Consider the following 15,760-nt stretch of genomic DNA (forward strand, 5'->3'; position numbering starts at 1 on the left):
CCAACATCACATAAGTCAGCCATGTCCAACTTGAGGTTGACTGTGATCCATGATCCAGTATAAAAACTGGCAGTGATCTAGCCACCCAGGGATGGGTGCTGGGTGGGCGGGCGGGCACTGGCTGCTTCCAGAGGGGACTACAGGGATGGTTGCAGGTTGGGTGCGAGGGGCTGCTTCCCCGACACTGGCTGCTTCCTCCGATGGGGCAGGGGTGGGTGTAGGGTGGGCGACCATGCGCCTATGGGGCAGGGATGGGCGGGCGTGCAGTGTCAAACCAGCCCCTCCCGCAAGATGAGCTCTGGAGGCGTCGGTGGCTGCTCAGGCACATCTCTAGTGGAAGGCGGGTGGTGATCAACCAAAATTCATGCCAGGATCTACTGGTTGAGTACAGTCGACATTTTGTACATCTGACATAAGCCAGTGAAAAAGCCATGGAGGTGCCAGATAATTCTGTGTCCAGGGCAGCTGTCTACAAGGGCGGCTGTCTACCAGTTCCACCTGGTAAGCTGGCTGAAACCCTACCTGCCTGCACACTGTCTCACCAGAGGGGGTTATCTCCCACTTGGGACTACTGCAATGCGCTCTACGTGGGACTACCTTTGAAGATGACTTGGAAACTACAACTAATCCAGAATGTGGCAGCTAGAGTGGTGGCTGGAAGTGGCTGTCGGGACCATATAACACCAGTCTTGAAAGACCTACATTGGCTCCCAGTATGTTTCCGAGCACAATTCAAAGTGTTGGTGCTGACCTTTAAAGCCCTAAACGGCCTCGGCCCAGTATAGCTGAAGGAGTGTCTCCACCCCCATCGTTCAGCCCAGACATTGAGGTCCAGCTCTGAGGGCCTTCTGGCGGTTCCCTCACTGTAAGAATTAAAATCACAGGGAACCAGGCAGAGGGCCTTCTCGGCAGTGGCACCCTCCCTGTGAAATGCCCTCCCATCAGATGTTAAGGAGACGAATAACTATATAACCTTTAGAAGATATCTGAAGGCAGCCCTGTATAGGAAAGTTTTTTAATGTGTAATGTTTTATTATGTTTTTAAGTATGTTGGAAGCCTCCCAGAGTGGCTGGAGCAACCCAGTCAGACGGGCTGGGTACCAATAATGAAATTATTATTATTACTGCTGTAAAGCATTTTGTTGCTAACAGACTTTGCTGTCAATATAGGGAAGCTATGGGCCTCCAGATGTTGGAGGCTCCAACTTCCATCAGCCCCAGGCAGCATGGCCAATGGTCAGGGATGATGGGAGCTGTAGTCCAAAAACATCTGGAGGCTCATAATTTCCCCAGCTGGGCTGTAAGAGTTCATCTACTGGAGCTCGCCACATAATGTAGGTAGCAACAACTTCCTGGCAGGGAGCATGATGCTGATTCTTTATATGAAGCATTTTCCACTTATGGATCCGAAAAGAGCAATGTGATAGAAGCAGTTGCCGTTTTTAATCACATTTTACAAAGTATACGTAATTTACAAAGATAAATAAATCTTAGAAAACTTTCCTTCGTTGTACTGTCTGTTCACAAAATAAAAAAAAAATCACTTTCCCCCTATACTGCTGTGGCAACCCAAAAATAAAAAATGGTCTTGAGCTGTGAATAGATGTCTAGGCTAAATATAGCAGTTTTTCATTTATTCTATGGCTACATGCCACTAACAATGCCAACAAAAGCCCTGGAATAAATGGCATAGGAGTTGCTTTGTATTGGGAAAGGGTTTGCAACCAGATTGCTATTCAATTCAAATACCTTGAGACACTGGACTTTTCACATATTCCCAGATAAAAACTGTCACATCTTTGACATGGCACAGTTGATGCCAAACTTCTTGTTAAGCAAGGTAACTGAGTACCAGAAAAACCATTCACAGATGTAAACAATAGTGTTTCAAAATCCAAAACAAAATAGAGCAGCTCCTTGCCTGTCAGTTATCGGTATTTTGTTTAAGAATCTAGACAGAGCAAGGTGAAAAAATAGGTAGGAGAGAATAATAATGTCTGCTTAGTGTCTTTGATTATTCTCCTGCCCATCTTCTGCCAACTCCTCCATTTCCAAATCTGCCAGCTCAGGTAGGTGCTGTATTTTTGAGCAATGCCTGCATTTTCCATTTTCTCCGCTCAAGAGCTTCTTGCTTTTTCCTTGCAATTTCTTCCTGAGAACACTTTCTGCTTTTCTGTTCTGCAAAAGTAGACATGCATTAGTAACTAAATTATTAAGCGTCATGATCTGAAGGTAGTAAGGCTTGTCTTTCAATGCATTAATGCAACAAATACAAAACTCGCTGCATCGATGTCTATTGAGCAAAGTGAAGGTTGATGGTTCTAATACATTTGTAAGTCAGCTCTTCAATTAGATCATAAATCATAGAAACAGAGTTGGAAGGGACCATGAGGATCATCTAGTCCAACCCCCTGCAATGCAGGAATCTTTCACCCAATGTGGGGCTCAAAACCATGACCCTGATATTAATTCTCATGCTCTTCCAATTGAATGATTAGGAATCGGAATCCAAGGTACTGTCCAATACCAGAAAAGGTAATAGTGAAAATTGGGGAGAGAAACTTTTCTGGGTTTTACAAAAGTATGGATCACGTATAATGTGAGTTTTAAATAAATATGATAACAAAAGTTGATGGGGGAGAGGAAATAACCAGAAGTTGCAAGACTGGGACACGATAACCTAGCAAAACATTTATTTGCATCAGTAACCCACAATAGTACAAAAATTGCTTCCAGTAGCACCTTAGAGACCAACTAAGTTTGTAATTGGTATGAGCTTTTGTGTGCATGCACACTTCTGCAGATACACTGAAAAAGAAGAGGGTGGGGAGGGGTATTACTCAGAAGGGTGATGGGAATGGGTGATTGGCTAATAGGCGTGGTAAACCTGTTGACGTAAACCTGAGTAATACCCCTCCCCACCATCTCACTATATATAAGGGTCTGGTGACTTCTGTTTCATATTCTGATCTGTTGTCTGGAAATAAACCATATTTACTGTATTTTTCACCCTCTAGGACGCACCGTCCCATAAGGCGCACCTAGTTTTTTGGGGGGGAAATAAAGGGAAAAAAATTATTTCCCCCCCAGGCGCGGGGCTGGGGTGGGGGAGGCCCAAGCTTCCCCTGACCCCAGCCCCCAAACAGGCAGCTCTCTGCAAGCCAGCGCTGGCTCCCGCTGCTTACTGAGAGGTCCGCGAAGCCTGGACGCGCTGATCTCAGCGCGCGCAGGCTTCTGCATGCAGGCGACTCTCCGCAAGCAGCGGGAGTGCTCCCGCTGCTTGCAGAGAGGTCCGCGAAGCCTGGAGAGCGAGAGGGGTCGATGCACACCAACCCCTCTCACTCTCCAGGCTTCAGCGAAAGCCTGCATTCACCCCATAGGACGCACACACATTTCCCCTTCATTTTTGGAGGGGAAAAAGTGCGTCCTATAGGGTGAAAAATACAGTAACTTGCCAGGGGTAGGTTTGGATATACAAACAAACCATAGTTGGCTCAATGTTTTGTGTGAACCAAGACACTGAGTTTGAAAAAACCAAGGAATTTCAGAAATCTTACGTCCCTTTGACGGATATCGTGTGTTGACACGTGAGCAAGGGAATAAGGAAAAATTTTGAGATCTTGTTTTTCAGGACTGCCTAAAAAGACATCGGCTGACCCTGTAAACCTTTGCAGTCATTTATGCTTAAAATGAAGTCTAAATTAACAGTCAGCTTGCTATTCTGAAAAACTACCTGTTTCAGACTGGGAGAAACACTCAGAGAGGTGCCTCTTAAAGACTGGCTTTGTGTTCAGCTGCTTCCCTGTCTGCAGCAGGACGTTTGGTGGATTCTTGCTTTCCCCCAATGCTACACTTGTTCTTGAAAGGTTGCCTGTATTTACATTTTTATGGTCCATTCCTAGGTCTTGGGAACTATAGCTCTTCCTGAAACCATACTTTGACTTCTCAGCTGGCACTTGATTAATACTGCCACTATTTTGTACTTTGCTTACATGGCACAGGTCCTTCTGCCACTGTACATTATTAACACTCAGACACATATTTGAGAGAGTAGTTGAGTCAGTTACAGAAGTGAAACAGTCTCCAGGCACTGAACTTGACCTATTGAGTTTCCCTGGAACACTGTTTATGCTGTCCATGTTACACTGTGCCCATCTGTGCTTGTCAGAAGTATTTGAGCAGCTCTCGTTCATACGTAGTGTTGTAGCTGTAACAGGAGCATGGAACGAGAAGGTTTTCCTACCCATACGGCTCTTTTGAGGCTGTGGGACGTTAGAAAGTTCTTGCGTGGGTCCTGAGAAGCAAGAACCAACCGCTAACATGGAAGCATTTCCTATCACCAATTTAGCTTTTTCATTCTCTTTCACCACAACCTGGCTCAGACTAGTTTTTTCTACATCCCCACAGACTTGATAAAGCAAGTCGTCATCAGCATCATCACAACTTGTGCCCCAAAGACTATCGGAATCACAAAACAATTCTAAAACTTGATCCGAGAACCTAGGCTCGTTCCAATCATCAAATGAAAACACATTCTTCTTTGGAACTTCCATCTGCTTTAGATGACCTGTGCTGACTTGCTTAGCCACTTTCCTTAGGTCGTGAGGCCTTGTATTGGCAGAAACCGTAGATGACTGATGGCATATACTGTGCATACCATTTCTGTATTTTTCAGTCCGTAATACAGGGGCATCAGAATGTACTGAAAAAGCAGCTCTTTTTCCAGAAGAACTGGTGCCAGTGGCAGATTTTAGTTGAGTAAAGCCTTCACATATACTCTCCTTTTCAGGTTTCACTGAAGCAGAAATTTTGTTTTGACTTTTAGAAACAGAGTTTAGTTTATTGGGTTTTAAATTACATTCGTCATACAGGACACCCTTTGTCTTTCCTATCTTAACACTTTGCTTTTCCACAGCATGTGATGCTGGAACACTGTTAGAGGAATTTAAAACTGCACAATGGGCACCGTAAGGTTTCTCGGAATCTATAGTTCCTTCCTTCGTTTCACTGGTTTTGTTAGAGGTATGAGCTAAAGTATTTTGTGGAACATTGATCACTTCAGGGTTCTGAGTAATTTGCATTAGAAATGAATCGTCTGGCAGCAAATCAGCACCCCAGTCATCAAAATCATCACCCACAATCCCATCAAGCTTATTTGAGACAACAGATTCTATCTCAGAAGAGACTGCACTTGGAACCGTTTGTTCAGAAGCCATTTTAGCTTTCTCAGCAGGCAAGTGTTCCATAGATCTCGTAGCAGGTGATGAATCTTGTCTCTGATGTGCATCTTCAATCACAGATTCAGTAGCAGCTGTGAATTCAACTGGAAGGCACCCCTCCTCCAGCAAACTATCGTTCAATGAGCAATCTGATAGGCCTTCGCTCAGCTGACCACTACATTGCTGGGTAGGGCCATCAAAGAGAGCATTGAGTGCTCCTTCAACATCAAGATCTATGGACTTCTGGCTGCTGTTTTCACAATGCTCAACTGTCCCGGCACTCTTCTTAACTTCTCCAATGGGCAAGACATCATCAGTTTGGGGATGCTCTCCAAGGAAGTGCTGCTGATTTTCCATCTGTGCTTCATCTTGTTGTTCAACTGATATCATTGCCTCTGATAAATTGTGGCTATTCTGGAATGGAGCACTTTGATCCTGGATTGCATCAGTCATGCTTTTATCAAATTGCTTTGCCAACTTCATAAGCTCTTCTTCTCTGTTTCTCAACTGAAGTCCTCTAGGAGAATGAGCAGAAGGTGAAAATGCATTAGGAACACAATGCATTTTGAAATGGCCTACTTGTTTTATAGCTATTAGAAAACATACAGTGTAACTCAAATGAGGCACATTTTTTTTACTCTTCAGTTCATTATTTTACCCCACTTTTCTAAGGGTATTCAAAGCAGCTTACAATTAAAACCACGGGATTACAAAATGAAATCAATCAACAAATCACCATCAAACAACCTAAAACCACAGTATCAGATAAGCAAATGAAATTAATTAAAATAAGACAGAAACGACAATTTAAAGCCAATAGAAGATAATTTCAAGCCTACATTCTATCTTAAAAATGGCCTCAAACTATAAGGTTTTCACTAACTGTCCAACAGCTTGAAGTTCGATAAAGTTCAATGTGACTTACAGTGGTGCCTCGCAAGACAAAATTAATTCGTTCCGCAAGTTTTTTCTTCTTCCGAGTTTTTCGTCTTGCGAAGCACGGTTTCCCATAGGAATGCATTGAAAATCAATCAATGCGTTCCTATGGAAACCGCCTTCAGACCAGGTCTGGGGACAGTCTGTCCCCTGACCTCTTCTGAAGGCTGGGGGGGGGGGGGGGGACAAGGGCTTTTCTTCCCACCGCCAGCCTTCAGAAGGCTGTTCTGAAGGCTGGCGGTGGGAAGAAAAGCCCTTCCCCCCACCTCCCGCCCCGCAAGCTCCGGGGACAGGAGGGCTTTGTTGCCGCCCGCCAGACTACTCCGCTGTGCCAAGGCGATTTTAAAATGCTGGCGGGCGGCAGCGAAGCCTCCGCTGTCCCGGGGCGATTTTAAAATGCTGGGGGTCGGCAGTGAAGGGTTCGCTGCCGCCCGCCAGCATTTTAAGATCGCCCCGGGACAGCGGAGAAGTCTCCGCTGTCCCGGGAAGGCAGGCAGGGGGGAGCAAAGACTTTCGCCCACCTCCGGCCTTCAGAGGAGGACCTCTTCTGAAGGCCGGCGGTGGGCGAAAGTCTTTGCTCCCCCCCCCCGCCTGCCTTCAAAAGCCGTCAGGATAGCAGAGAAACGTGCTGCGCTTCTCTGCTATCCCGGGAAGGCAGGAGGGGGGAGCAATTACTTTTGCCCCCCGCCGGCCTTCAGAAGAGGTCCAGGACCTCTTCTGAAGGCCGGCGGTGGGCGAAAGTCTTTGCTCCCGACGGCCAGCATTTTAAAAGCGGTCCGGGATAGCGGGAAAGTGCAGCACAATTCTCTGCTATCCCGGACCGCTTTTAAAATGCTGGCGGTGGGGAGCAAAGCCTTTCGGCCCCCGCCGGCCTTCCTGGACCTCTTCTGAAGGCGGGGGGGGGGGGGGCGAAAGGCTTTGCTCCCCACCGCCAGCATTTAAAAGAGGTCCCCGGAGATTTCCCTATGGGCTTCCTTCTTGCGAAGCAAGCCCATAGGGAAATTCGTCTTGCGGAACAACTCAAAAACGGAAAACTCTTTCGTCTTGCGAGTTTTTCGTTTTGCGAGACGTTTGTCTTGCGGGGCACCACTGTACTCCTAACTAAGCATTTACTGTATTGCAGTCTAATAGCAGATATAGAGGAAGGGCAGTAGATCTTCACCAGCAGAGTGTTTCATAATCATGGAGCTACCATTGTGAAGCGGGAAATCAATCTCTTTTAGGTTACAATATCTACAAGTTTCGTGGATTTAATTACCATTCTGAAAGAATTCATTTTGGAATAAAACACACCTTGCGCCATTTACTTTTGTTCTACATCGTACTTTTGGCATTCCAGGAGTACATGGAATTGCATCATCACCAATCCAAAACCCAAGAAGAGATCCTTCAGAGCAGGCAGGTTTTTCATCCTGAACAGTAAGAATCAAATATGTGAACACCCTTATTAAACATGAGTATCAATCAATTGTACCAGCTTTCAAAACTATTTTTAAAAGCATTTATTTATTACAACATTAGTAACAGTAATAATAACAATACTATTAACATAATCCAGGCATTACCACCAATACCGTTAATACAAACTTAATTTTATTTGTATGCCTTCTTTTCATAGTTCAAACCACGCTCAAGGTGGCTTACTTGGAAAAAAATTGCAGTTATAAACATAACAAAAGTAGTCACAAATAATCAAAACATCCAAAGTACACAACTAAATTAAACAATTTCCGCTTAAATCATAATAAGATCTAAAATAAAGATACAAAACTTAATATTGACAACAGCAACAACCACCCCCAACAAAACCCTCTAAATACAGTAATATCCTAGTCCAAGAGACACAGCCAACAACAGAAAAATACCAAGGGCAAAATTTCAAAATGACTGCAGAGTACGTCCATAGAACAGAGATCTAACTACTCCACTCCAAAATCCTCCTTAAAAAGCCACATCCCCGCTGCCAGCTGAAAACCAAGCAATGACGTGGACTGGTGGGTCTCTCTATGGAGGATGCTGCACAACCTAGGAGCCATAGTTGGGGGGGGGGGGAAATACTGTTATACTTCAGGTTGAAACTGGGGTAGAGGAGAAGGAAGAGAATGCCATCAGTTCTTGAACACAAAGTGCAGTGAGTAGGCATTGATGCCAAGGTCTACAACGCTGCAGAGGGCTTGGTGCCACTCTCTGGAGCCTTCTGGTCCTTCTCCTTCTTGCTCTAACTGCCTGTTCATGTCCCGTTTCTATGAGCATGCAAGGAATGACAAGAGTGAGGAGATGGAACAGCATCCTCTGCTTGCCTTGTACTCTTGCTCTGGGTAATTAGGCAGATTTGAGTTTGAAGAGAGGGCAGTCATGTTTCATAGCCCCTGGAACTCTGCTGGTACTATTGGGTTGTATCCCATTAAGTTCTACTCAGAGTAAACCCAGTGAAATTAATGGATCCAAGTTAGCGATTTCCATTAATTCCAATGGCTTTATTCTGACTATGAACAATGCTGGATACAATTCACTCCCTTTAATACTGAAGTCAGGTTGTGACTGCTGACAGGGTTAAAGAAAAACTATGCTTAGGGGAAAACAAAGGTGAAAAAGCAAACCAAAGAGGGCACTCCGCATCACAAGCCCAAGCATGAGCAGTAACCACAGAATGCTGATTGTTAATGACCTGTTTTGAGGGAATAGCTGGCTAGAACTCCGAATAAGTGTCCTCCTTGTTAAGAAAGAGAAAGCACTGCAATGGTTGGTTGCAGGTCTCACTTGTATCTCCTAAAGTGAAAAGGTACATGCTAATATTAATGATAACATCAGTTTACACCACTTGAATTTGTAGATATAGTTTACTTTTATCCAAGTTTCCTTTCTAACTATACAGACATTAGAATTTCTCAAGAAGAGACTCCTTTCACAATGAAGACTGTTTCTGCAAAAGAAAGAAATTGGGTTGGGACTATGCAGCTTTACCTTAGGAAGTAATACTTACATGGGGAGCAATCCGATTAACAATTTCTGAAATCTCAACCGTATGCCCACTAACCAACTGCTTCTTTTGTCCATTGCCTGAAAAACAAAACAAAAACCTTTCTAGCAACTGCTAATCACTAGAGGATGGAGATTTCCATAACTTAGAAGCAGACTAGCCCCTGCAAATATTTAAGTGTATGGCTTCCTACATAACAGAATTTATAGTGTGATGGCAGTAAAAAAAATTAAAACAATGTGCTCCAGAGTTGGAATAGGAAATCAAACTTGGTAAATTTTCTCTCCCATTTTTCAGTCACAAGATGTCTAAGGCAGTTTACAAATAGTATACAAAATATCAATCCAATCCATAATTAAAATGCCATTTGACAAGAATCAGCATTGAGAGAGTGGAATGCCCTGTTTGGAAAGTACACTGGAGACCAGCAGACACTTTGATGGCGGATACACTGCAACATTTTGTTGCAGTCTCACTTGCATCTCCTAAAAATCAAGTACAGTGGTATCTCGGGATGCGAACGGGATCCGTTCCGGAGCCCCATTCGCACCCCGAATGGAATGCAAGATGCGACAGTGCTTGCACGGGTTGCGTTTCGTTGCTTCCGCGCATACGTATGATGTCATTTGGACCGTCTGCGCATGCGCAAATGGCGCAACCCGGAAGTAACGCGCTCCGTTACTTCCGGTCACTGCGGAGCGCAACCTGAAAGTTTTCAACCTGAAGCGTATTTATCCAGAGATATGGCTGTACCTAGATACTTAAGTATACTTAAGTATCTAGATACTTGAAGAGGGAAAGAGACATGTTTTCTTCATTTTTAATTAGCACCCAGATACCAGCCCTATAGCGCCCTAGTGAAAGAACTTACAGAGTAAGTTCTACAACCAGGGAACCAGCACAAAGATAGCCCAACTCTTTGATGCTACTCACTTCCCCTCTGAAGTTAGGGGTGCCATCAGCAGGCCCACGGCTGAAGTTTTAATGATTAGACAAGTGCATACAGAAACAGGTGACCCTTCAGACAAACTGGCACAAGACCATTTAGTTCTCTCACCATATATTCCCAAGTGATTAAATACTGATATAAATAAGGCAGACGTGAAATAAGAACAATAAGTAGATACCTAGCTTATATGCACTTGGTGACTGAGGATCCCAGAAGATTTCTTGCTGTACATCAGTTTCATTTGAAGGAGAACTAAATATAGGCAAACGTGAACTGGCAGGCAGCTTTCTTTTCGGAGTCTTATATGAACTTGTTTCTGTGTGAATACATGCACAAACAAAAACACTTCTGTAGAAATCAGCAAAAGTGTTACATGTGAATTCTGCACCCTAATGAAGCAGTTCAAGATGTGAAACTGATTGGAGCAGATTTACCAATACAGGCAATATTTATCAACACAGGAAATTGTCTTAGATGAAGTCCATCCACTGGTCCATCTAGCCAAGTACTGACTACACTGAGAGCCAGCTCTCCAGGGTTTCAGACACAAGTCTTTCCCAGCTCTACCTGAAGATACTGGGATTGAACCTGGGATCTCTTGCTCAGCAACACAGGTGTTCTACCACTGAATTACAGTAGGGTTCAATCAGTTTTCTTCTGCCCCATCCCAAATGTTTGATTGAGGACCAATTCCTGGAGCTCTACATAATTGCTCTATTTGCCATTCTGAAATAACAGAAGTGCAGCCCAGATTCTTAGAAGATGTTAACTTTCTAGGCCCAAGTCCAGGAATACTGCACTTCCAGCTCTACAATTCTATGATTCTAAAATGCAGACCAGGCAGTGGGGACTGGATGGACTTTTTTCAGCCCGAGGAAGGGCAGCCTTCCAAGGACTACATGGCAGTGGAAAGCTGGGTCAAAGGCAAAAATAGATGCAAGTTTGTACAGCAGGCTGCAATCTATTCACATAAAACCAGTGAATTATCCTGCAGGTCTAGTAACATTATTGGAAGATAATTCACAGAGTAAGGCTCTGTGATGAGAGGAGTAGTTTCTTGACAAGTACACTGGTGTCCACCTCCATGGCAATATGGACAAATATTGCACCTGAGGGGGCAATATACAAACACAGCTGCCACAATCAATCAATATGACACCAGCTACTCTTCTCTTTTCTCTCCTCTCTTACTGTAGCAAATTGCAATGCTTGCTTTTTAAAACAATGGTTCTCAAGCTTTTCATGAACCACTTGAAAATTGCTGGGGGTCTTGGAAAAACCACCTAATAAACTTTTTGTTGTTGTTGTTCGGCATATCAAAGGACATATGCAACTCCTATTTTTATAACCTTTTGTTCTTCAGCGCTGGCTTCAGTTTTTAATATCCAAGATGTTTATGAACTGTAGCTTGGGAGGGTCTGCCGTTTTCCCAAGAGAGGCATTTGTGGGTCAATGGGCACCTTTCAATCGAGGGCAGCAACAAGCAACTATGAATTTCGAATTAAAACTGATCTGCAAGTGTCCCTTAGCATTTGCACCAGATTATTATTATATTATTTATTATTATTATTATTATTATTATTATTATTATTATTATTATTATTATTATTCTAGGTGCCAGGAAGCGCTCTTTCCTTCGGGCACATAGGCTGTTCTGCATGGGTTCTACGTATTAATGTGCAAAGAGTGCTGCAGCCTCTTAAAAGACTTACAAAACTACTGCAGCACAGACCAGCCTTTCCCAACCAGGTGATCTCAATTGGCTTCAGGCTCCTGCTTCCGTTACAACCAGCAAGCAAACCGGGGGCCTTGTATAATGCAAAACATCTGGAGGGCACCCGGCTGGTAAAGGCTAGCAGATGTCGTAGTGAATTTGTTCTGTGAACACACTGAGAGTGAGTGTGTGTGTACATATGTGTGGGTGGGTGTACATATGTGGGTGGGTGTGGTTATGGGTGGGTGTGTTTGTGTATGGGTGTGTGTGTGTGTGTATATATATATATATATATATATATATATATATATAGTATGTATGTATGTGTGTGTGTATATATATATATATATATATATATATATATATGCTTTCGTAGATTTTCACGGGTACAGGAATGCAGGTTTTGGTGTCCTCGGGTGTCTTCCCGTGTAAAAGTTGGGGTGTCTAGGCGACGTTTCGACGAGGTCTCACTCGTCATCTTCAGGCTGGTGCTTTCGGCTTCTTGTTACTGGAACAGAGCGGGATCTCAATGTTTGAGTTCCTATAAATACTGTAGAGGGGGTGTGGTGTCTAGCCTCCAATGTTCTGGGCAGAGAGGAAGTTCCCAGGCTAGTGTGCCTTTTCTTCTTTTGTTCCTTAATTACTTGAGAGATACCTTGAGTGATTTCTTGAGTGATATCCTGAGTACCACTTAGGTGGGTCAAGACACAAAGACTTTAGCAACTAATCCACACCTAATGACCCACCTAAGTGGTACTCAGGATATCACTCAAGAAATCACTCAAGGTATCTCTCAAGTAATTAAGGAACAAAAGAAGAAAAGGCACACTAGCCTGGGAACTTCCTCTCTGCCCAGAACATTGGAGGCTAGACACCACACCCCCTCTACAGTATTTATAGGAACTCAAACATTGAGATCCCGCTCTGTTCCAGTAACAAGAAGCCGAAAGCACCAGCCTGAAGATGACGAGTGAGACCTCGTCGAAACGTCGCCTAGACACCCCAACTTTTACACGGGAAGACACCCGAGGACACCAAAACCTGCATATATATATATATATATATATATATATATATATGGGGGTGGGGTGGGGGTGGCTATGGGTGTATGTGTGTGTATATATATATGGGTGTGTGGCTCTGTGTGTGTGTATGTGTGGATGGGTGGCTATGGGTGTGGGTGGGTGTGTATATATATATATATATATATATACACACAGTGGTACCTCGGGATGCGAACGGGATCCGTTCCGGAGCCCCGTCCGCATCCCAAACGGAACGCAAGATGCAACGGTGCATGCTGTGTTTCGCCGCTTCCACGCATACACGTGCCGTCATTTTGAGCGTACGTTAACTTCTGGGTTGCCGCAGAGCACAACTCGAACACGCTCAACCCGAAGCACATTCAACTCGAGGTATGACTGTATATACTATATGCGTGTGTATACTTACATTACCCCCCCCCCATATATATATATGTAGGGAAGTCTTTTAAGGCACAAGCCCCTGTCTGGCTTTCGCCGTAAACAACACACACGGCTGTCCCTCCCCGAGTTATACAAGGAGGCAAATATTTTCCCCCAGCCCGTGAGGAATGCACGTGCCAGGATGGCACCGGGGGCTTTGGCAGGGGCAGAGGAAGAGACCCTTCCGGGGGATGCTCTGCCTACGTGCTGCTTACTCGGGAGTAAACTCCCGCTGAGCCAAGGGCGGCTGCCGTTTTGTGAGGCGCGGAGGTGACGCCGAGGCAGGCGGGACCCGCCGCGGAGGTCGGTGCCTCGGGGGACCCGCGGAGACAAGGGGCTCTCGTCCCCCCACGGAGCCTCACCCTCGGAGCCGCGCTGCCCGCGGGGACTCTCTCCATCCTGGGCGCCCTCGGGGGGTCTCCGCCGCCTGCTGCTGCTCCGCTTCACGGGGCTCCGGAGGCGAATATCCTCCCCTTCCGCTCTGGCCGCCGCCTTCCGCCGCTTAGCCGCCATATAAGATCCCCGCGGCGGCGCTTTCCCCAGCGAAGCGCGCACAAAACTCACGGCGCCGCCATTTTGGCCGGCGTCACTAGCCGGTGCTGATTGGCCGACGCCGGCTCTCCGGGAGCCGCGATTGGTCAGGACTTAAGCTAAGCGGATTGGAGGAAGAGGAGCCAGTGAGCGTTCGGATGTGCGCGCGGCGAGTGTCGCGTCCAGTAGGGAGGCAGTTTTTTTTCTTAAAGGGGCTACGCTCCCCTCGCTGAACCCTGCGGGATTGGGGGTGGGGTCAGCCTCGAAGACTTTAAGGGAGGGACTCAGACACAGGTTAATAGATGCCACGTCTCTCTTGGAGTGGAGCTTCCATGTGCAACTGCAGTGCCCTGCTGGTGGTGCAGCAATGAAACTGCTAGTACATTTCCAAAACGAAGCAGTCAGTATGGTTTCACACTGAATGGGGAACCACATATTGAGATCCTTGCACTGCAAGTGCTTCAATAACAACAACAACAACAACAACAATTAATAATAATAATAATAATAATAATAATAATACCCTGTCCATCTGGCTGGGCTTCCCCAGCCACTCTGTGCAGGTTCCAAAAAAATATTAAAATACTGTATTACATCAAACATTAAAAGCTTCCCTAAACAGGGCTGCCTTCAGATGTCTCCTAAAAGTCTGGTAGTTGTTGTTCTCTTTGACATCTGGTGGGAGGGCGTTCCTCAGGGCGGGCGCCACTACCGAGTAGGCCCTCCGCCTGGTTCCCTGTAACCTGACTTCTCGCAGAGAGGGAACCGCCAGAAGGCCCTCGAGGCTGGACCTCAGTGCCTGGGCAGAACAATGGGGGTGGAGACGCTCCTTCAGATATACTGGACCGAGGCCATTTAGGGCTTTAAAGGTCAGCACCAACACTTTGAATTGTGCTCGGAAACGTACTGGGAGCCAAGGTAGGTCTTTCAAGATCGGTGGTCTCGGCGGCCACTCCCAGTCACCAGTCTAGCTGCCGCATTCTGGATTAGTCGTAGTTTCCAGGTCACCTTCAAAGGTAGCCCCACATGGAACACATTGCAGTAGTCCAAGCAGGAGATAACTAGATGACTCTTGGGATCTCTTCCAACTTTACAATTCTATGATTCTATGTCCAGGTGAATAACAAACGGGGCTGGCCCACCCCTGAGGCCAAGAGAGGCAACGGGGGCTGCAGATCCCAAGGTTGAGCTTTCTCCTTTCAGTGACAGGCTCACTGCCCAGAAGTTTGCTTCTTTTTAAAAACCTGCCATCCTCCCCTGCTTACAAAACAGTCCTAAGCTTTGCATTATACCAAACACTGTTTTAAGCAAGTGCAGCTGAGTTTAATAGGGCTCCCCGGCAAATATGCATTTTAAAAAATGCCTTTATTTTCTGCAGCTCAACCCCTAAAATCTGTGGTTTAGGCTGCACTTCTGTACAAACCCATTGAACTCAATGAGTTGGTTTCTGAGTAGCCTTTCAGGGTTAAGGATGCTCTACTCTGTGTTGGATCACAGAAGGCTTGGGGGAACCTGTGGCCATCCAGATGTTGATGAACTACTATTCCCAGCAAACCCAGCAAGAATAGTCAATGACCAGAGCTGATGGGAGCTGAATTTCAGCAACATCTGGAGGGCCAAATGTTTCCCACACTTCGATTACAGCCTTTCCAGCCAGATTCTATATGCATGTTTACTCAGAAGTAAGTGTGTTCGGTAGGGCTTACTCTCAGTTAAGTGTGCATAGGATTTGCTGCCTTAGTTAACCTTTCTCCATCCACAGTGACTCCCCTGTGTGAATTCTCATTAACAGATCTGTTTCCAGTGGGCAGAGATCCCTGCTCACTAGTCAAACATACATAAAACATGTGGGGCTCTGTTATGGAAAAATCTAGGTGTGAGGCTGCTCAGTCACCCAGCTCGTCGGGCAGAGCCTGCGGGTCCCTGCGGAATAATTAAGGAGTCCAGCCAACGGGAGCAAATAGC

The 15,760-nt window shown here is 45.5% G+C and overlaps 1 protein-coding gene across 1 annotated transcript; it reads right to left on the reverse strand.

Moving 5' to 3' along the window:
• Positions 1 to 1,424: 1,424 nt before the first annotated feature.
• Positions 1,425 to 13,870, reverse strand: ETAA1 (ETAA1 activator of ATR kinase). Its single transcript, XM_083729377.1, has 6 exons — positions 13,627 to 13,870; positions 10,263 to 10,400; positions 9,139 to 9,215; positions 7,449 to 7,567; positions 3,734 to 5,736; positions 1,425 to 2,178 (listed from the first exon to the last, which is right to left on the reverse strand). Exons 1-6 carry the CDS (start codon positions 13,775 to 13,777, stop codon positions 2,066 to 2,068), a joined length of 2,601 nt encoding a protein of 866 aa, XP_083585503.1. The 5' UTR covers positions 13,778 to 13,870; the 3' UTR covers positions 1,425 to 2,065.
• Between the last annotated feature and the right edge of the window lie 1,890 nt (positions 13,871 to 15,760).

This window comes from Podarcis gaigeae (genome assembly GCF_964106915.1).
Source record: "Podarcis gaigeae genome assembly, chromosome: 2".
Lineage (NCBI taxonomy): Eukaryota > Metazoa > Chordata > Lepidosauria > Squamata > Lacertidae > Podarcis > Podarcis gaigeae.

Excerpts from the sequence above, each read along its gene's own strand:
- ETAA1 (XM_083729377.1), bottom strand. The coding sequence starts at position 13,777 with ATGGCGGCTAAGCGGCGGAAGGCGGCGGCCAGAGCGGAAGGGGAGGAT. Across the intron at positions 9,216-10,262 it reads ACCAAGTGCATATAAGCTAG|GCAATGGACAAAAGAAGCAG; the intron begins GTATCTACTTAT and ends TTTGTTTTTCAG. Across the intron at positions 2,179-3,733 it reads TTTCTCCCAGTCTGAAACAG|AACAGAAAAGCAGAAAGTGT; the intron begins GTAGTTTTTCAG and ends CTACTTTTGCAG.